Source organism: Carassius auratus, chromosome 25 (assembly GCF_003368295.1).
Source record: "Carassius auratus strain Wakin chromosome 25, ASM336829v1, whole genome shotgun sequence".
NCBI lineage: Eukaryota > Metazoa > Chordata > Actinopteri > Cypriniformes > Cyprinidae > Carassius > Carassius auratus.
In genome coordinates, this window is record NC_039267.1 from 16,414,675 (window position 1) to 16,436,745 (window position 22,071).

Genomic DNA, 22,071 nt, shown 5'->3' on the forward strand with positions numbered 1-22,071 from the left:
AATAATAATTTTCCTACATGCACTATAAGGCTAAATGTCCTAACCAAATGACCAAACCTGTTAATACTAACATACTAGTCATATCAATAATATATAGACCTAGTGTAAAAGTGTATATATATATATATATATATATATATATATATATATATATATATATATATATATATATATATGTGTGTGTGTGTGTGTGTGTATGTATGTATATATATATTTTTTTTACAGAATATTAATTGTAAACCATACGTTGGCTATTCACCTTACGTTCATTTATTTGTATATATATATATATATATATATATATATTACTAATCATTTTATTAATATTGGTACAGCTCAATGACTGAGAAAATACATTTATTTTTTAGTTGACACATGCTAGGATGTAACGTTTACATGACGTCATCCATCCCGACAGCCAATCAGCAGTCAGGGCTTTTGCCGCTGTTTAGGGCGCCATGTTTCAATAGACAAACACTTTTAACAATATCAGTGCTGCGAAATCGACTTTTGTCCGCATTAAATGACTTTTAACATCTTTGACGGACGAACAGACATTTGCTGAAAGTTTATTACTCGTACTCAAGGCATTTTATGTCAATATTGTCGCGGTATGAGTTTGTGTGGCACCGAGACACTAATGTGTATCATAGAAACACTTCGTTCGGGATTATTGTGTTACTGTAGGACTGTGGCGACTTTATAAAATCTTTAAAGGTAAGCAGAGATCGTTTAAACTCACATACAGCCTTGTTTGGGAACTGAAGCTTGTAATCTAGTGCTAAATGAGCGAGTTAACGGATGTGAATTATGGGTTGCTTAGTAACAACATGTATCTATATCTGGGATTAACAACCGTGTTTGCTGATGCGAACCAGCAGACAGTGTAAACGAGTCGTTCTGTGTTTTATCAGTAAGACTGGTTAAATGAAGTGTAAGTGGATGTGATTGCTGGTCATTTCCTGACTCAGTGTGTCACTTCTCCTCTCAGATCAGCAGGATGTCCATTGATTTCGACAGTGCAGCTCTACAGACCCAGCAGGAGGAAGAGGAGTATGATCAGGAAGACTACGCCAGAGAACAAGAGGTATCTGTCCAGTTACTGAACACTGACACACACACACACACACACACACACACACTAGACTGACAGCTGTCATCTGCTGCATGACTGCAAATGACTATGTAGTATTTACATTTAGTCATTTAGCAGACACTTTTATCCAAAGCAGCTTACAAATGAAGACAATCTAAGCAATCAAAAGAATAAAAATAATACCGATAGAATAGAAAATAATAGAGCAAGCTAGTGTTCGAGGCCTTTTGGGGGGGGGGGGGGTTGTTGATTGTGTATAATAAATAAAAAGAAAACAGACTCGTATGTGATGAAGCTCGTATGTGTTTACAGTACACAAACCACGGACTCCACTGTGTGCCTCTCTCTCTCTCTTACACACACACACACACACACACACATGCAACACGCAAAACGCCTTATTTGAGCAGTCAATGGCAAATACTTCAACTAATAATAAAACATATTGGCCAGATTGTCGTAGAAAAGTCAGCTTGACCTTCTCTCCCAGGTTCACAAAACGTTCATCCATAAAATGCGTTGCTGGTCTGTTGTAAGTAATCTTAAAGATTCCTAAATGCATCTACTTTTGGAAGGACAAATAGAGTGCTTTTTCTTCAACACTGAAGGCCTTTGCACACCGAGTCCAAAATTTGCATGCAAAATTTTCGCACGTCAAAAAATAAATTTGACCTCACGTTATGTCAATCAAGCTTGCACACTGCCTCCGAAACTTTCGTCCGTCAAAAAAGGTTCGATTTTCTGCGTTTTTTGCATCCGTAAAAACCATAGACTGTATAAAAATGCATTTTGAGAGACGTTTTGACAAATCTGAGTCACCGTAATACTGCTGGCATTGGTGGTAAATGAATCGTCAGTGCTCAGATACCTACAATTATATATACAGATATTATTGTATCAAAAATAATACTAATATAATTATATCACAGCTATAATTATAGCACACCAAGTCCCTGTAAACCGTGTGTGTGTGTGCATATGCATCGGACTCAGTGTGCAAGGTCTCTGTGCATGACAAATTTTTCGGATCATGAATACAAAAAAACACATGTGAAAATTTTGGACTCAGTGGACAATGACCTTAACTGTGGTTACTGAAACCACGCTTTCTTTCTCTGCATGAACATTTGGGTGGCATTACGCAAATATTTCCACATCGTGACGGAGACATGTGGGGCGTGTTTGAATGAGGTATTTTAGGGGGCGTGGCAGAGTCTTAATTTTGATTTTAAAAAAAAATATCTCTTTGACACTTTAGTCTTTGCAACTTTACAGATCTTCTTTATTCATCAAGAGCTTGTAACACTCCAAAGAGAAAGGAAAGATTGAAATCGCAATATAATATAAATGTACAATATGTTTATTTGTCTTGTAGTTCACATGTACAGTAGTTATTTATTTATTTCAGCACATGACTGTTTAATGGATGGAATAGGAAAAAGGCTAAATATAATTGAAATTGTAGAGAACAAAGTTTGGAAAAAAGCTACCATCCATGTTATTTCTAAACTAGACGTTTCTTGTGGTTGGCATTTTTAAAATTGTGTATAATACAATTTAAAACTAATATAATATTTAATTGTGTAATATTTATACACACAGGGCTGTGACGGTTGCTACCGTGGTTGTTTACTGCCACAGGGGGTAGTGCACGTGACGTCACGAACACTATAATGAGCGTGATACGAAGTTTTGTATTTCTATGGTAATTCACAAATTACCTCAAACGCCATACACAGCCTGTCCTTTAGTTTGGCACATTGGAGTGCAGGAAAATAAAGTTTATGCATTCAGCAGATTAATTTTGTGTAGGGCGATGGACGGCGGAAACCAAACCGCCGAACAGTGTCACACCGCCGTGTCGCAACAGGTTGAGTCTGTAGTGTCTACACAGGACATTTGAACTCTGTGTCTGTACCTCATAAATAGGATGAGGCAGTTTACTGTCGGGGATTTGTCATGTTAACTATATTAAATGCATGCACAGTTTTAAGTCAGCTTTAATCGCCTTTTTGGTAACTTCTTGACTTAACTGACCACCACAAATGCACCACGTTTTCACAAAAATATTAAGAAGCAACTGTTTTCAACATTGATAATAAAAATATAATATACAATAATTTGTATAAATTACTATTTTTGAGTCCCCTTACCTTTGCAACAATATCTCTTCTCTTATGACGTGAGGGTTAGACAAAATAACCTGTCACTCAGTCACGCAGTTAGCAACATATATATATATATATATATATATATATATATATGTGTATATGTATGTGTGTGTGTATATATGTATATATATAAAATAAAATAAAAATCTCTTTCAGTAATATTCTTTACTTGAATGTACATCACAATAGAGAGGAAAAAAACACATTTATTTTTTTTTTTAAGCGATTTTTAAATAAGTGTTTACACAACACTTTCATATACACACAGACTTATATATCTTAAAACATAAATAACATTTTAGTGAAACAATCGATATGGTATAATTACACATGACACTATATTGTATTAATATGTCTGCCGGATGGATACATTAAACACACACTCAAGTTATTTTAAGTGAATAGTTTTTGTGTGTGTCTTGTTAAAGCAGGTTCATCAAGTTTCGTCCAGTTCATGTTTTATATGTGTATATCTGGTACTAAACACGTCAGTAGTTCTGTGTGGCTTCAATATTGGGACTAATAAAGTTGCTCTGTCAGTGCTGTTCTCTAATATGGCATGCAGTTAATGCTTAACATGCCCGTATAACCATTAAAAACTGCTGTATGAACCAAGAGTTTGACTGAATCTTTTTCTTCTGGTTTTGTCGCTGCCTTACTCAGTTTACTAGGTCCATATTTGCTTTCTCGTGGTGATTATCAGTAGCTAAAGATTCCTGTTTCCAGTCTCAAGCAGTAACCGTGTTTGTTTTTAAATGGCAGATGTTCTCCAATCAGAAATGTGCGTTCTCTTCTGACTCCCCTTACAGCTATCTACCGTCTGCATGAATGAGCGTTTGCTGTCATTGGTGCACGTTTAATGCAGTCAGGTGTGTTTGCTGTGTCATAAAGCCTGTGTTTCCACTGCCCTACATACTCGCAGCTCTTTACTGACGCTCCACAGATGTTTGCTCTGAATGGAAGGATAAATGTAGGCAAATTCACTTGTCATTTTAGATTAGAATCAGAAAATTATAGAATGAGGTGAATGATGAGGACACACACACCGTAATATATTCACAGGCTGTCTTTTTTCCATCAGAGGAATGTTTCTGCTCCAGTTAACTGAAACGTATATTCTGACCCCCACAATGGGCCGACCTCAGTCTGGACAAATGAGGACGGCTTAGTTCCTCGTTTTCTGCTGTCTTTTCTGGAGTTATTCATATTAGTCACGCGGCTGAACTCCAGCATTGCACACAGAAGTGCTTCAGTATGTCCCTGAGTCACAGAGCTCGTGCAGCAGCAGTCGTGAGAGTGTAAATGCGGGAACGTTTTCTGTCCGAGGGAACGTATCAGGATGTGCGGGTCATCCGGCGGGAGTTATGGAGGGTGAGTGAGTTTGACTGTCTGTCCTCTGATACAGAGACTTCAGCTGTGTTTTATCATGAAGTTAGGGCTCCTTTAAGACGCCTCAGGGCCATGTGTTGGTGTTTGTGTGAGAGTTCAGCACGTCTGTAACCGGGCGGGTGTGTTTTTGTCAATGGTTGCTATGGGACTTGCAGTGAATCGTTGCTTGAATGTGCTTGTTTCGTTTCTCATAGTTTCCCATTAACTCAGTATTATATTATTGTATTGAGAAACTTCTAAGAAAGATGACATCCCCAAAAGATGGTCTGTTGGACACTTACTGACTGCCAACTTATCGGAGGAGCTTGTGGATTAGTGTTTGACTGATTTTTATATATATATATATATATATATATATATATATATATGTATATGTGTGTGTGTGTGTATGTATATGTATATATATATGCACACTGTATTAGAACATATGGATATTTTCCATTATAAAGTTCTCTTTTTTTCTGTCTTAATTGTGGATTTTAGATGAACTTTAATCTTTAATGAATGGAACTAAATAATGTGAAAGATTTCAACTTTATAGAACACTTTTCTCCTCCTTTATAGGGACATATTTATCATCTTTAAATTAGATATCCAGTTTTCACACAGCACGCTGTGATGATGCTTAAGTGAATTTAGGCAGCACAACCTAAGAGTGATCATACAATTTTTTTTTTTTTTTTTTTTTTTTTTTTTTTTTTTTTTTTTTTTTTTTTTTTTTTGACAAAGTAGTGTAGGTTTTAATAGGCAATAGCATAAAAATAATTCCCTGTGTTGCTCAGAGTTGATATCAAGAGTAAAATGTCATTCACTCTAACACTAATATGAAAACTCTATTAAACATGTTTGCTGCATTTTTAGAATTATCTGCATTTAATTAAATAAGTGTTTTTAGCGCTTTCTAAAACATAAACAAAAAATTGCACATAGTTTCTCGACTGTGTTAAGAAAGAAATATAACTTTTTTTTGTTTATATAATATTTACTTCCTGTTCAATAAGTTACTTGTTTCTAGTGATATTAATTTGCTTGCTGTTTTTTATTATTATTTATTTATAGAAAACCACTGGTTAAAATAAAGAGCAATATTTGCAGAGTGCAAGCCTGTTGTCCCAAAAATTTATTAATTTATTTAATGAAATAAAATTATACTTTGCTTCGAAAAAACTAACTGAAAGTTGTTGTTTTTTTATTATACATATTTGGCTAACAATTAATTGTCACCACAAACATCTCTTGGTGTCTCTGAACGGAGATTGCATTTACATATATAAACTAATGTTAATTGATTTATGAGCGAATCCCACCTCTCATTGTTTCGGATGAATGAACCAGTATCAAAGAAGCATGCATTGACATAGAAGATAATATTACAATAATATTTTCATAGAATTATTCATTATTCATAATTGTCTTCTGCGGTCCTTTCGTTAATAGTTAATTTATTTAAAATCATCCGAAACCCAGGGCTTCTCATATAGTAATATCATACTAATATCTCTTGTTGGTCCTCAGGTTTTCAGATCCAAGTGGATCTGTGATGAATGCCTCTAATCTGTGGCATAACGGTGTGGCAGGGGGGAAGACCGCTCATGGGTGGGGTGGCTACGGTCATGCATGACTGTTCAAAGTTTTTATTGATTTAAATGGGGTTTGTTTGTTTGTTTGTTTTTAGCTCCACAAGCTCCTGACTGATCTCCCTGATGATATGCTAGATGACAGCGCTGACAGCTCCACCTGCAGCCGTCCGGAAGACAACAACAGGTACAAAACACATCAAAACACCCTTATGCAACACTTACCTGAAATACCTATTTAATAAAACATACACAAATGTGTTTGTATTTCAGACCGCAGCATGCCTGGGATGTCCCACAATGGGAGCATCCAAGACCTTCTTCCCATGAGCAAGTCAGTTTATTGGTTTAAGATGCTACAAAATCAACCTTAGGTTTATTGAAAGGATGCAAGTGGTCTTAGATTTGGTGCATTTAATATACTATGACAAGTCATTCACTTAATGGTTTGCCTTGCATGTTTTTGCAGCACTATGAGGAGGATGATCAAGGCTCTTATCATGAGGACTACAGCTACAGGAGTCACACGTCTCAGAGCAACAGTCACCCTCATCACCTCCAGACCGGGACAGAACATGTGGCCACCGGCTGGGACCAACAGAACTACCAGTTCCAGAACCGAGACTATGCACACTCCTCCGCAGGCACGGATGAGTCCCAAGGCATTGACTTCTCCACTGGGGTCGGGGCGGAACAGGACGTGTACCCTCATAATGCTCTTCAGCATGGGGCAGGCCACCCCGGAGATGAGGCTAGAGCCCTAGGAGAGCATAGCCACATCAGACACCACTTTCAGGTGAATGTCTGCAGCCAGTCTTCTTTTATTAAACACTGTATGCATGCTTATTAATTTTGCACATTTGTTGAAGGTGTTTGATAATGGAGGAGCTGGGAACAAACCCACTGGCCACTGCAGAGCCAGTTACCATCCACATCAACTTTCAAACCAGCCCAAGATGTTCAGTCCTCAAGTGACCAATCAGAATAACCACTTTGACCAGATTCAGAGGGACTTCCTGGACTCAGCACCACGTAAGATACCATTAGGCATTATACCTTCTTCGTATTTCTTTGGAAGCTATTTTTTTTTTTCAAGATACTTTGGTGAATGAAAAGTTGAAAAGCCCTGCATTTATTGTAAATAAAAACATAATGACTATGTTACGAGTATTTTAGGAGCTTGAGGTGTGTTGTATGAATGTTGTTCAGATTCAGCAGACGGTCAGCAGCTGGCACAGCTTCAGATTGTAAACCGAGCTCAATCCGGACAGATCGAGGAGCTGGAACAGAAACTAGAGGACTGCAGGAGGAAGATGAGATATCTGGAGCACCAGTTCGCCATCGTCAAAGGTCAGATTCACTAGATTCCCACAGTTTTAAATTCAGCTCTGAAATACTGTTACTAATCTTACTCTTAACCATACTGAAATCTGTTGTATTTTTTTTTACCTGAAATAACCTGGAATGTGCTAAAAGTGATGACCTCTTCAGTTAAAAAATAATTTGAGACATAAAATGTGTTGCTTTTTGTCTAGAAGAGAAAGATGGTCAGACTGTATCAGTGAAGGAGTCCAGTGCACTCGTGGAGGAGGCGAAAGAGAGAGAAGCGCAGCTGCAGGGCAGAGTCAGATCTCTGGAGAAACAGATCCAGTCTCTCACAGACCGAGAGCAAGAGGTACGAGCTCATGGTGCAGTCTCTTATTAGAGAGGAAGGCCTGTCCGCTTTTAATGGATATAAAAAAAACTTTTATGAAGTGAACTCTCTTAAAGAGCTTAGTATATTAGTTTCCAGAAAAAAGTTTTAGAATTTTTTATCATATGTTAATGTAAAAAAAATATTGTGTAATAGAACACTTTTTGTTTTTGTTGGCTGGTTTTTATTGTACCATGAAAATAGCCTAAGATGCTGAAATGCATTAAATAAAAATACTACTTCTACTATAAGAGAGGAAATGTGTGTGTACACAGAGCCTAAAGCAGCAGCGTGTGGCCGAGGTGGCGATGGACAGCATGAAGCAGCAGATGATGGATCTGGGTCGCTCAGACATTCTCACACGAGCACGGGAGCAGCACGATAGAGACATGACCGCTATCCGTGAGCAGTACGAAGCACAACTGCTCACCCTTCAGCAGAAACTAGACGCACAATCACAGAGTCTGAACGAGCAGGTCAGATACATGTAGATATGATTAACCCCTCACAACAGAGGGCAGTGCAGGCCTGCGGTTTCACTGTGTGTGTGTGTGTGTGTGTGTGTGTGTCAGGCGGAGGCGGGCCAGCGGCTGCTGGATCAGGTCCGGCTGCTGGAGCGTCAGAGAGAAGAGGATCAGGTGGACAGAGCCGCCGTCATCAACACCCTCGCACAGCGCCTGGAGGAGAGCCAGCAGCAGTGTGCCAAACTGCTCCACACTGGTATGTGGCATCCCATGTGCTAATGTTTGTTTTTACAGTTGTGATTGCTCGAGCCTCATGGGTAATTGTATGGGCCAGTCATCTTTTTTTCCTGCAGTTAAAAGGGGTGGTTGATTGTGATTTCACTTTTTTAATGTTAGTTAGTGTGTCATGTTGCTGGTTGACCATAAACAATATCTGCAAAGGACAACTTTTTTTTTTTTTTTATTACAGCCAGTAATAATTAATGCATTACAAAAACATTGTAGAAATAAAAAAATTATGGGGGAGGAGGGGACGGAACATTGGCAAATTATGCTGCAGCACTTATATTATTGTATTGGTTGGCTATTAACTGTGAGCAGACCGAGTGTCAGTCAATGCATTGGAGAATAATGGCGAACATAAATAAAGAAACAAAATTGCTCGTCAGATTTCCCAAACAAGCAACCATATTAAATGAGCCCAAAAAACACGCAGACTTGGCTACTCTTCTTCATGGGTGGAAACCTGTTACAGATTAAGAGGCAGTGATATTATAATGAGATCCCTTTCCATATCACAAGGGGAGTGAAATCAGATGTACTTGTTTTTAAAGACGCTTGTAGAAAAAGGCTAACCAAAACAAAGTTACTGGGTTAATCTTTTTCACGTTTCTTTGGTTGGTAGATGCACTGGGGACCTGATTATAACACTTAAAACCTGGAAAAGGCCAATTTTCATGATATGTCCCCTTTAAAAGTAGAAGAAAAATCATGTTTTCAGTCCTTCCCTTAATAAATGCATTGAAGTTTTGTCTCCCTTGTGTCTGTAACCTCTTTATCAAAACTCTTTTATTCTCTGCAGGCTCTGTTCAAGAGATGAGTCAGTTACAGCTGAAGCTCCAGCAGGCTCAGTCTACCTGCGCTATCAGAGAAGACCTCAGCAAAGCCCTGCAGGTCAGTCAGTCCACTAGTGTTTGACAGCATTTTCAGTAATGGGAAACATCACAGCTGTCCACAAAACAGAGCCCACGTGTTTGTTCCCTCAACAGGAAGAGTTGACTGAACTGAAGGAGCAGATAAATCTGTATGAGTCTGCCATTAAACATGGAGCCCTGGAGTCTAATGGAGACTGGGAGAGCCAGCTGTCTGAGTCCTGCATGGACCTGGGCATCAAGAAGCCCAAGTGGAGAAATGGACGGATCCACAGGTAACGTTACATTGTACAATAACAATCCAAACTGCATTGCTGTAGTGTTCATATCTCAAATTCTTTTAATCTCACAATTCCTTTGTTTTCCAGCAAACCTCATATTGCAGAAGCAGGAGACTCGACCCTGCTGAAGGAGGACGTGGTGCGAGAGCTGAAGAGCGAGTTGCAGCGCTGCCTGAGTCACCTGAAGACCAAGCGTCTGAAGATCTCTGAGCTGCAGGAGGAGCTGCGACGCTCTCAGAGCAGAACAGAGCAGCTGCAGACGCGGCTAGAGCAGGCTGAGAGAACCATACAGGACTCTGAGGTCTGACCTGCAGCAAATCACTGCTTGATGGATCAATCGTGTGTGTGCTGTAGTAGATGTTAGACTTCCACCTTGTGCGTTTACTACAGGTGAGGGAGAGCAGCTTGGAGAAACACCTGGAAACATCCCCCATGACTGCAGCTCCTCACAAAGACCTCATCAGACTGCAGAAAGAACGGCAGGTGCTGCAGGAGAGAGTGGAGGTCAGTGTGACTTCAGTCACAGAGTCAGAGGACTTCTGACATACATGTATATGTATATATGTATGTATGTCTGTGTGTATATGTATGTATAAATGTATACATTTATTTAAGAAAAAATGATACAAATTTAGTTTAGCAGCAGATAATGATGGTAAAATGGTTAATAATAATTCTTTTGGCTTTTTTTCATTTATTGATGCAGACCGTATCGAAAGAATTTTGGTTATTTGAAATAAAGCTGAAATAAAAGGAAAAATGGTTTATTTAAATAATGATAATAATAATACAACAAAAAGATTACAACTTATTGAATTTCAGTTAGTTTCCAAAGCAACATTTCTAATTAAGTACTACAGTAAAAAGTAAAACAATAATTTTGAGATGTATTGAAATAATTATAGAAATATAGCACTGAAAAAAAAAATTCATTTATTTGATCAAAAATACAGAAAAAACAGTAATATTGTGATATATTATTACAATTTAAAATAATTGTTTTTAAATTTATTATACTTTAAATTATCATTTATTTCTGTGATGCAAAGCTGAATTTTTAGGATCATTATCACATGATCCTTTAGAAATCATTCTAATATGATGATTCATTATCAAAGTTTGAAACAGTTCTGCTGCTTAATATTTTTCCAGAACATGTGATACTTTTTTAGGATACTTTGATGAATAAAAAGTAAAAAAAAAAAAAAAAAGAAGCTATGTTTTTAAAATATAAATATTTTGTAATAACAATATACACTACTGGTCAGTAATTTGGGGTCAGTAATTTCTTTTTTTTTTTTTTTTTAATAAAATCAATACTTTTATTCAGCAAGGATGTGTTAAATTGATAAAAAGTGATAGTAAAGAAAATATATAGATATTTTTTTTTTTGAATAAATGCAGTTCTTTTTAACCTTTTATTCATCAAATGTATTAGACAGCAGAACTGTTTCCAACACTCATAATAAATCAGAATATTAGAATGATTTCTAAATGATCATGTGATCGACTGATGTTACATGTGACACTGAAGGCTGGAGGAATGATACTGAAAATTCAGCTTTGCATCACACGAATAAATTATCTTTTTAAAGTATATTCAAATAGAAAACTATTATTTTAAGTTGTAATAATATTTCACAATATTACTGTTTTTTTCTCTGTATTTTTGATCAAATCAATGCAGGCTTGATGAGCAGAAGAAACTTCTTTCAAAAACATTAAAAATAGTAATGTTTCCAAACTTTTGGTCTGTACTGTGTATATATAGAAAGACTAAAACTGAAAATAAAAACAAAACTATTTCTGAATATAATACTATAAAATACTATAATAATTTGTAAATAATATTAAATTAACACCAATTTGGATCCATGTTTAATGAAGTCATGATTCAGTAAGCTAGTTGTTACACTAGTCAACCCCAGTTGTGAACGGCAGGCTCTGGAGAAGAGGAATCAGGAGCTGAAGCAGAGTGAGGAGAAGGTGAAGTCAGCCAACTCTGAGCTCTGCACCAAGATGAGAGAGATGATCCAGGAGCTGGACCAGGAGAAACGAGAAGCAGCAGAGAGGTCACACATCCATTCATTTAGCTAAAGTGAGAGCTGATTCCAGTCAGGTGCAACTTCTGTGGTGTTTCATCGGTGACATGCTCTGTGTGTGCAGGGATGAGAGGACTCGGCAGCAGTTTAGAGATGATGTGGTGAATGGTGTCCGGATGGAGCTGACACAGGAGCACACGGCTCACATAGAGCAACTCACTCACCAGCATCAGCAGCACCTCCAACAGCTCCAGTACTGCACTACACCTCCACCTTTAAACATCATGACTGGACACTTCATAATAACCTTCATACAGTATGCAGAAGCTGACCTTTATTAACACCGAGTCCATCCACAGGTCAAAGCTGGCTGATCTCAGACAGGAGGTGTTAGCTGTGCAGGAATGCTACATTTCTGTTTGCAAAGAGAAAGACAAGCTGGAGGAAAATCTCCAAAACAAGCTTGAAGAACAGAGGAGATTGATAGAAAATGAGGTAAGCACTAGATAAATCTATTTTTTTTAAATGTCTATCTCACCTAAATGTTTGATCATGCACTGCATTTTTATTTTGATGATTGTACAATAGTTTACACACAGCACAAGCCAGATTTCATGAGCTGTATGTGAGGCAGTGTTACGCCAGGTTCACACATACTCTGTTTGCAATGTGTGTAGGGTTGGGTATCGATTGGGTTTTATACGATACCGGTGCCATTTCAATACTTGTAAAACGGTACCGGTTAGGGATGTAAAATATCCATTATTTCCATGATCGATCGGCATTTAAATTAACGATCGATTAATCGTTAACCATAATGCTGGAAATGCGTCTATTGACAGGATGTGCAAAAGATTTTTGGGGGCCGATTCCGATATTAACTCGAAAAGAGCCGATTTATAAGCCGATATATTTTGATTTTGAAAATAAACTGGATATTAGACCCATTTCCTATAAACTGCACTTACACAACATTCAATAGCCAAATATCTGCCTGTTCTATGTATGTGGGCTGTATAAACCATTTTCCAGAAGGGATTTATGTTTAAAAAAAAAAAAAGCCTTAGATTACAGTCTCAATGACTAAACAATTGCACATCAAAAGTATATATTTTTTAATGATCAAAAAAACAGTCTGATTTTAAACATTTAACACTTTTACTTTCTTCCAGTTGAAGCTGGTTTTAACAGTCTGTGTGTGTACTGTAAATAAATTATAATACTAAAGTTAAAGTATTTGCAGAAGTAGTCCCACACTTTGCTGCTACAGCATTCACCTTTTTCAGCCATCTGTAGGGGAGAAAGAGAGACAGAGAAAGAATAAGCATGTGTATTAATAATATCACCATGTATCATTACTCATGTCATCATTTGAATAAGAATTATAATAAACAGGGATCTCCTACATAGGCAAAAATGAGAAATGTATATATATTTTTTATATAGGTATTACCTACTTATATTTAACAATATTATTTAAACATTTTCCTGTTATGTCTGTAAAGCTGCTTTGAAACAATATGTAAAAGAAAAAAAAAAGCGCTTGTTCAGCTCACATATATTTACATGTCCCCTCAGGTTTAATAATTTCTGACGCACCTACTGTAGTTACTGTAACTACACTATATGTGCTCTCACAGACACATTCACAACGGACCCGTATATCTTCTCTTCTCTTTGTGCAGTCTGAATCAAAACATCGTCATGCGCTGGCGAACGTAAAGTTAGCCTACTGTTACCGGAAGATTACAGAATCAATTCGAAGTTGAATGGTTAACGTTAGTGCCATGAACACACCGCTGTCCATTTTGAGGAGAACCACCTTCAAACAATTTAATGCACGCTGTACATAACTTCATAACTTCTAGTCATTGACTGATTACACGCTCCCCCCCGCAACAGTTACGCGGTCATTATGTGGGAAACACTGCAGATATATTTAGAATAAGTTAAATGCTAACTTTATAGTTTGACCTTATTAACGTTCGCGCTCTTCCACTGATAAACATGGTATTCGCTTTGTGGTTAATCTAATATAGCAATGCATTAGCGGCTGTAAGTGAAGTTACAGAATATTTAGAAGTGATAATGATAGGACCGTTAGCTAGAACTACCACACTGTTTTTATATACAGTGTATGAACTAAATCATCTCACATGACGAACGACAGACTCACCGTCAAAACAGTACATCTCCGTGGCTTGGCTGATCACTTTCTTCTATAGTGGATTTCTGGCGCTGTTTTCAACTGTGGAGTTGCAGAGCTCCCTCTGGTGGGCAAACCATGCAACACTCATAACATGAGTGAAGCATTAGACTCTGTTTCTCATGTTTCATCGGCCGTTATAAACGCCGATGCCGATTTAAATGCAATAAGCTCATATCGGCCAATAATATCGGTCGGCCGATATATCGGTCGGGATCTAACACAAACACACAAAAAAAATGCTTTCTCGCTTGAATTAATGGGGTTTTAGTCTGAATAAAATGCTAGTAGCAGGATTATAAAATGAACAGATGTGATTATGATCATATGATGAAATAAAGAGAGTGTGTCGTACGTTTGAGATAATTTTATTTTGTTGACCGTTTTCTGGTACGGAGACCGCTGAACGCGCCTCTTTAAATGGTTTTGTGGTGCTCGTTGTTGTATTTTAAAACACAATTGTAATGTTTTCAACTGACATTATGGCATTTAAAATAAAATGATCCCAAACGTGACTGCGCTGCGCAGTAAATGAACTGCTTCCATCAGCACTGCTGCAGCAAAACACTGGTGCTCACATTAATTTGAATTTTTGCGTTCCGGCAGGACTAGCCTATTTGTTTTAAAAAGTCCGGCATCTAGTGCATTAGATCATGACAGCACGTGCGTGCTTGCATATGAGGATGAGCGAGCGCGGCTTTGGCACAAATCCAAATGTTTCCATATTCGCAATGTATTTGAATGTTAAACAATTATTTATATTGTAAACTACTTACACATTTGTACATAGACGGAAAAGATGATCCTTTTCATAGAGCAAAAACGTCCTTGGCATAACAGCAAATTGAACCTGTATACTACGGTCTATTTAAACTGACCAGTTTAACCAGGCTCCGGTGCAATCGAATCAGCTGAGACAGAAAAAAATAAAAATAAAAATACATTAAGAGAATGCACCGATCCAGTTCATTCAGCCTGCTATGTCTGCTGTAGGATACTTACCACGACGGCCATTTTGACATGTTTTGTGTGAATTTGTCCATTTAAACACAATACTTCAGTGAGAGTTTATATTTGCATGGGTTCACGCGCCTCGGATGAGCGCACGCACAAATCTTTTCACTGCACGTGAGCTCTCGCGTCCTTTGGCTCTTAAATGTTTAAAGTGACAGCTTACATGGGTTTAGTTTAATCAGATATCAACATGTGCTGTTCAGGTCTCACCTGTGCACGCGCCTCAGCACCCAGGTGATCAAGGCATAAATGACAGCTCATATTCCAGCATACTTCATTCTATGAACCTTAATATTTATTTGTGTGTGGACGTGCGTGTGCTCCTGCGTGCGTGCATGTGTGTGTGTGTGTCTATACTTGATCATGCATCTTGTTGTTTCAGTTGAAGAGGCGAGAGGACAGTGAGGCTGCTCTGGAGAGACTGAGGTCTGATTTGGAGTGTCAGCATCAGGAGGACGTGACTCGGCTCAGAGCCCAGTGGAAGATAGACACACAGACTGAGACTGAGCTGCAGGTCAGAGAGCAGCTGGAAACGGCCAGAAAGAGCTGGCAGCAGGAGCAGGAGACGGTTAGTGGTGACGGGTCGTTTACATTGACCGTCTTTCTACTCCGTGTCAAGCATGATCTTACTAAAATGTCACTATCGTGCCATTTAGATATCTGACACTATCAAGATAATTTTGACACATTTTAACTCTTGAGTTCTTCTTATTTTATTACCATTTTCTAAACCATAGCAAACAAACCGTGATAATGTGAGAAATGTTGAAGGTGTCTCAATAAATTTAGGTTTGACCTGTAGGTCAAACGCTCAATATTTAGCCTTTTATATTGTGATGAGTGGGGCTGGGCCAAGAGCCGTGGGAACGGAGCGAGGCCGGTGGAGTGATTTATTTTATCATTAAAGTTTTATTTAAATTGTCCGCCGGTTCCCGCCTCCTCCTTCCCATGATTATGAAGTTTTTACATCGTTACATATATATTTTATCTGTCTGTCTGCTTTATCTTTTGCCTGTATAATTGGTTTCTTCTGTCTACTTTTGTTTATTTGAATATGTTTTGTCAGCTTAACCTATTTTTGCCTGTCTTTGATTTGTCTTTCTGTCTGTCTCTGTGCCAGCTGGAGCAGTCCTGGGCTCAGCGGTTACAGGAGGCTGAGGAAGAGCTCAGGAAGGCCAGGCAGTCAGACACCTGTGAGGGAGCGGTGGGTCAGCTGATTTCAGCGGAGCAGCTGGAGGTCCGGCTCAGGGCTCAGAGGGAGACCCTGCAGCAGGAGGCTGCAACGGCCCGGGACAGAGCCGTGGAGGAAGCAGTACGACACGCTCAGAGAGAGATGCAGCAGAAACACACTGATGACATCACGCTCCAGGTGTTTACTGCTCTCAACATGAAAACAAATGCATTCATTTCAAACACGCGGTAAAGAATAAAGAAAACTGGTCCAGTAATATATTTAGAAAAATGCTCCTCTCTAGATTTTCTTTTTCTAGTTTGTTTATGACCGCTGAATGGCTTCTCAGAGGTAATTGTGACATTATGACATTATTGTTTACATGCGGTTTTATTAATTGACGTCTTTCCATGGTTGAAACATCATCAGCTGTTTCTATTACTCTTCAAACTACACCAATTGAAATTGTCATTTAAAAAACACCTGATGGAAGCACATCATAATATTAAAGGCCATATAAATACGGCACCAAATTGCATATTCTTTGCTTTTTTTGGACTTTTTTTTTTCTATGCATGTTTGATTCCGGACTTTTATTTTATTTGCCAGGTTTTAAATGGTTAATAATGATTTCTGCCTTCCTAGGTTGAAGGTGCTCGTTCTCGATGGCTCCAGGACTTGACCTCCCTCCCAGAGTACAAAAGCAGTCTGCAGAGGGAAAAAGATGAGTGGGAGCGACTTCAGCAGCAGCGTGTCCAGGAACAGGTATCTGTTGTCATGATCATTGTCAGATGATTTCTTCAGATTTATTTTCTCAACTGCTCAACACTCACCTCCTGGTCCCAGGTGTCCTCTGCTGTGAAGGCAGTGGAGGAAAGGTGGCAGGACACGCTCCGCACCAAATGCACTGAACTGGAGCAGTGTAACATGAGAAACGGGGAGCTCCAGGAGGAAGTGCTTACCCTCCGCACCCGACTGGAGCGTGTGTGCCGGGAGCAGGCTGCCCTCCTGAAAGCAGAGCTGGCTGCAGCCCGAGACGTTTGGATCAGAGACAAGCAGGAGGAGATGTCCCGTCTCAGGACACAGCTCCAGAGAGAGCAGAAGCAGAAACTACAAGCCGCTCTGGAGCAAACCGACAAACAAAGAGACACAGAGCTACACGAAACTCTCAGAGAAAAGGAGCAGGAGTGGAGGGATCAACAAGAGATCAGGTTCATAATAGTCTCCGTGATTCAGAGGGTTTGCTAAGGCATGCTTAAACATAATGCTGTTTAAGCAGGGACTTATTACATGAAAACAACATACAATACCTTAGCAAGTACATACAAAAGCAGCGTCGCAAGTCTGACTCTCTAATATGTAGTATGCACTACAAATCTCTTTTAATACAATTTTCTGTTATTTCATTGTTTAAAAAGCACATTCAAAATACCAATAAATATATACAGCTTAGGTTTTCTGTTTTTTCTATTAGATTTTATTTCAGTTCCCCAAATTTTTTTTTTACTTTAGTTAACAATAACAACACTGATATAAATAGTATCTTGAAGATTTGCTATATTTTAATGATCACACACATTTATATTTCTATTTAATAATAAAGTGTATCATATTTATTAAATTAATATACATCTATTCATATACATTACAACAAAATCTTTGAACATTTTGAATAAAATAAAGAAATTTGATATAGATTTATTTGAATTTGATCAGCAACATTTAATATTAACTTACTTTGTGAAACTTTATGTGAATATATTGTTAATAATATTGAGATTTATTTATAGTGAAGTACACAAATGTAAACAGTGACTGATATTTTAAATCAATAGAAGGCATGTCTTTTGACTCCTGTTCACGAACCCTCTGAATGTATGTTTTAAAGGAGCAGTGTTGTTTTTCAGACTGCAGGAGGAGATGCTCCGTGAACTAAAGGAGGTTCTGCAGGACGGAGTGGAGAGCAGGAGGATTGGAGAAGAACAGCAGCTCACCATTAGATCCAGAGTCTGGGAGATCTGCAGAGAAACACTCAGCCAAGCCAAGCAGGAGCTGAAGAAGGTGCGTGTCTGCTTTCTGAGACTAATCAAAAATCATTGCAATGAGCACAGCTGCACCCAGGGAGTTCCCTTTTCTTTATTACACTAGAACAGTCATCATATTTATCATCTGTCTCCACCCAGAGAAACACACTAAATATTTCCTGCCTCTCACACTCCAGAGCAGCGCAGACAAGCTGAGACGTGTGCTGAAGGAAACCCAGGAGCGCCATGAGGCAGAGATTGGTAAGAGCCACATCACACACACACACACCTCACACACTGCTGGACCTTCCCTCCTCACGCTTCCTCGTCCTGTAGCAGCTCTGACGGCTCAGAGGAAGCAGAGTGAAGGTGCCGAGTCTCTGGCCAAACTCCAGAAGAAGAATCAAGAGCTCCAGAGACATCTAGAGAAGGCCTGCCGGCAGCTCCAGAGGAGCGTACAAGAGCACAAAAACACCCTGCAGAGGATGAAAGGTGCTCTTATTACTCACAACCAGCAGACTCTGTTAAGTCTTGTTAAGAGATCCGCCCATTTTGGAAACTGTGGGGATCTCAATAATCATTTTGGGAAATAAAGTAATTAATTGAGTTAAGTCAGTTAATCAAGTGTTGCTCACTGCTCATCAATTTAATTCTGAAAATTATAGATTTACAATAAATGTATTAAGTAAATTGTAAAGAGTCTAAAATCTCAAATTTTTCAACATCAGAGTTGTGACCTTGTTTTAGGGTTTCCACAGTCATGGAAAATTTTAAAAAGCTCTAAATTAAAAAAAATAATAATAGTAATAATTTTTTAAATGTGTGGGAACCCTGATGTATAGCCAGTACATTATAACAAATTTGGCTTGTAAAATATCTGTGTTTAAGTAATATTTACATACTAATATAGTTTTGATTAATATATTAATTATATTGACTTTTTATTTTTCAGTTTTCATTTTAATTTTAATGCAAGTTTTAGTAATTATGTAATATACTTTTGTCCTTTTTATTAGATTTTTATATTTTAATGTAGTTTTATTTATTTTAGTAATGTTAGTAGTACATCAACGTTTATTTCATTTTATTTAGTTAGCTGATAAGGCAACATTACAAATGGTTTTAAATTAGTGATTTAATATTTATTTTGTATTTTAACAAAATGGGCCTCTGTAAGAAGCAACAGCATGTGGAAGTGTGTTTGTTCAAATCAGATGAGCACGAGGCAGCCCTGCAGAAGGAGCAGCAGAGTCATCTCAGAGCCCTTGAGGAACTGAAACAAACCTCAAATGCAGAAGCACTTTCAAGGTTTGTAAACACTTGAAGTTTTCTTTCATGAGAGCACATCATTGACTACGAGCACGGCCGGATTTAGAGAAACACTGACGGTCTTGTCTTCATCAATGTTTCAGTGGTTCAGTCAGCCAACAGAATCTTCAAGCAGGTCTTGAGGAAATGAAGGAGCGATACATGAAAGCAGTGGAGAAAATCAGAGGTGAATTCAAGACCTTGATAAAGATGCTTTACGTAACTCCTCAAATTATAGTCACGTCACATTTCTCATTAAAAGTGTTTGTTACACCCTAGATAACTACAAGCAGGCATGTCTGCAGTTGAACTATTTGAGACTGAAGCTAATAGTTAATGAAGTAGCTTCCTCAACTCATAGTCAATGTGTTTGTAGGTGACATGCTGCGCTACCTGCAGGATAGTAAGGAGCGGGCGGCAGAGCTGATCAGGACTGAGGTCCTGAGGGAGAGACAGGACACGGCCAGACGCATGCGCAGGTACTACCTCACCTGTCTGCAGGAGCTGCTGGAGGACGGAGGCCAGGCCGCAGGGTACGAACCACAAATGATCTTCATCTCTCTCTTCTTATGCTTTGGTCTTCATTCTATACCTTTTCTTTCTCCAGAGCTGAGAAGAAAATCATAAATGCTGCTAGCAAACTGGCCGCCATGGCCAAAGTCCTGGAGACCCCGGTGGCCAAACGCAAGCTTTCGAGAACCCAGGGCTCTCAAGGTAAAACCTCAACTCAACCAAGCCTTCGTTTGTAGCATGACATGGTGCTTTCATCTGGGAACATTGATTTTTGCTTAGGTGGATCAGACAAAACAGACACTGAAGCCAGTGGTTCTCCTGCTAAACTCCTGGGAACCGAAGCCCTCAAGGATGGTAAGAACCAACACAATCTAACGGACTCGAACTACACATCCATGACGGCTAAACAGAAAGACGTCAGATCTAAATCCATCGAACCGGATTCCCTCAAGTCTGTAGGGGTATGTGGATCCAAAGACACTTTTACGGTTGGTCGGGTAACTCAGAAGCACACACAGTTTGCACACGATGGTGTTTTTAACAGCGTTAATGTCACACTGAGAAAGCACAGCAGGGAAATGTTCATGGAGGGTTTTGGAGAACCATCATCATCCGTCCAGCCCTTCCTGATCGAAGAAGATCCCGTTCGTGATAACGGCCCGAGCGACTGGAGTTTAACCAGTAACGGCTCTAACTTCCTTCACCTGACCTCGTCCCGTCCAGATCCTGGGAAGCCGTTCTCTGTTAGCGGCGGGTTGGACTTTAGAAGCTCCATCGGTGATGACTCTGATGTTACCATATACAAGGAGTTTGTTAAGCCTCGGTCTTACTCTAAACCCGATGTGTGTGTGGACAGAAGAACAGATCAACACAGAGAGCCAACCCCTGGTTCTGAGGGACATGGGGTCCGGAAAAAGTGTCCAAAGAGCTTATTTTCGGAGTTGAAAGTGTATCAGCAGGACAGTGGGTTCGACAGCCCGTTGGCACTGCTTCAGAAATGAAGTTTAGATTTGTTTGTGCCAGAGCAAACTGAAAACTGAGCTTGTGCAATGTTTGTGCAAATATTTGTTTCAGCGATTGTACTGTCCTGTGCATGAATTGGTTATTTTAATTTAATAAAGCAACCTAGTTTTACATCATTTCAGCTGTTTTTCCTGTTATCTGCTTTCATGCTAGATATTTAGGCTTCTGTGTTGAATAAACAAACCTCACCATCATAATTTTCAACATGCTGCATAAAACACACAAGAACAAAGTGAGAGTGAATAGTTGTTTTTATATTCTGTGGTTTATCCTGAAGGATGTGTTATATTCCTCAGGTTGAGTCTCCAGTCAAAGTCCATTGGCAGATAAGATCAGGTCAAAGATGAAACCGAGCACTTGTTAAACTTCATCTGGGTCTTTCTATGAAATGGTTGGTTAACTTTTTGGTTTTTTAATGTTTTATTTTTGTGAAATGTTAAGTTTTACTTTGACATTACATACAATGTGCTTACTGTAATGCTACAGTAACTTTCAAACGTCGACTTTTCTCTTATCAATTACTTGCTATACAGCATAACGGTAACAGGGTTGACATTTCTGTCATCCTTTATTTACTCGTTCCTCGCGAGGACAATTTCTGCAGAATGTTGAATTCTGACTAACATCGTTTGTGCTCCTGGGAAGTTCTGCAGGAAATGAGAGAGACAATTCTCTTCTTCATCATCTTATGAAGAAAAACCACATAAGATAAGGTGATAGTTGGTTGATTTATTAAAACATCATAATATTAATACTTTAAAAGAGAAGTCATATGCTAACAGGTTTGTCTGTATGTTTACAGTATGTAGCAACAGAAATGGTGGAGAGACGACTATATCACCCTAGGACTTGCACCCGGCGAAATACCACGCACCCTTTGGGTGCTACTCAAGGATACATAGGTTCGATCCTAAAGGAGCAAGAGAAGTGACTTACCAAATTAAATAT

General features: G+C 38.7%; 1 protein-coding gene across 3 annotated transcripts; it reads left to right on the plus strand.

Moving 5' to 3' along the window:
- The first annotated feature begins 441 nt into the window (after positions 1-441).
- Positions 442-21,239, plus strand: LOC113043531 (centrosomal protein of 152 kDa-like). 3 transcript variants are annotated; one of them, XM_026202973.1, is made up of 29 exons: positions 442-717; positions 992-1,087; positions 6,332-6,420; positions 6,507-6,567; positions 6,703-7,029; positions 7,103-7,265; positions 7,443-7,583; positions 7,769-7,908; positions 8,202-8,402; positions 8,499-8,646; positions 9,472-9,563; positions 9,659-9,816; positions 9,910-10,123; positions 10,213-10,326; positions 11,764-11,894; positions 11,989-12,117; positions 12,224-12,359; positions 15,467-15,652; positions 16,205-16,453; positions 16,901-17,020; positions 17,102-17,466; positions 18,163-18,316; positions 18,477-18,540; positions 18,616-18,771; positions 19,494-19,587; positions 19,692-19,774; positions 19,964-20,120; positions 20,195-20,301; positions 20,380-21,239. In XM_026202973.1, exons 2-29 carry the CDS (start codon positions 1,001-1,003, stop codon positions 21,099-21,101), a joined length of 4,788 nt encoding a protein of 1,595 aa, XP_026058758.1. In that variant the 5' UTR covers positions 442-717; positions 992-1,000; the 3' UTR covers positions 21,102-21,239. The 3 variants fall into 3 exon arrangements, with proteins under 3 accessions (XP_026058758.1, XP_026058759.1, XP_026058760.1); XM_026202974.1 differs by having other exon boundaries at positions 18,619-18,771; XM_026202975.1 differs by lacking the exons at positions 442-717; positions 992-1,087 and adding an exon at positions 4,362-4,638.
- Positions 21,240-22,071: the final 832 nt, after the last annotated feature.

Excerpts from the sequence above, each read along its gene's own strand:
- LOC113043531 (XM_026202973.1), top strand. The coding sequence starts at position 1,001 with ATGTCCATTGATTTCGACAGTGCAGCTCTACAGACCCAGCAGGAGGAA. Across the intron at positions 8,647-9,471 it reads TGCCAAACTGCTCCACACTG|GCTCTGTTCAAGAGATGAGT; the intron begins GTATGTGGCATC and ends TATTCTCTGCAG. Across the intron at positions 9,564-9,658 it reads ACCTCAGCAAAGCCCTGCAG|GAAGAGTTGACTGAACTGAA; the intron begins GTCAGTCAGTCC and ends TTCCCTCAACAG.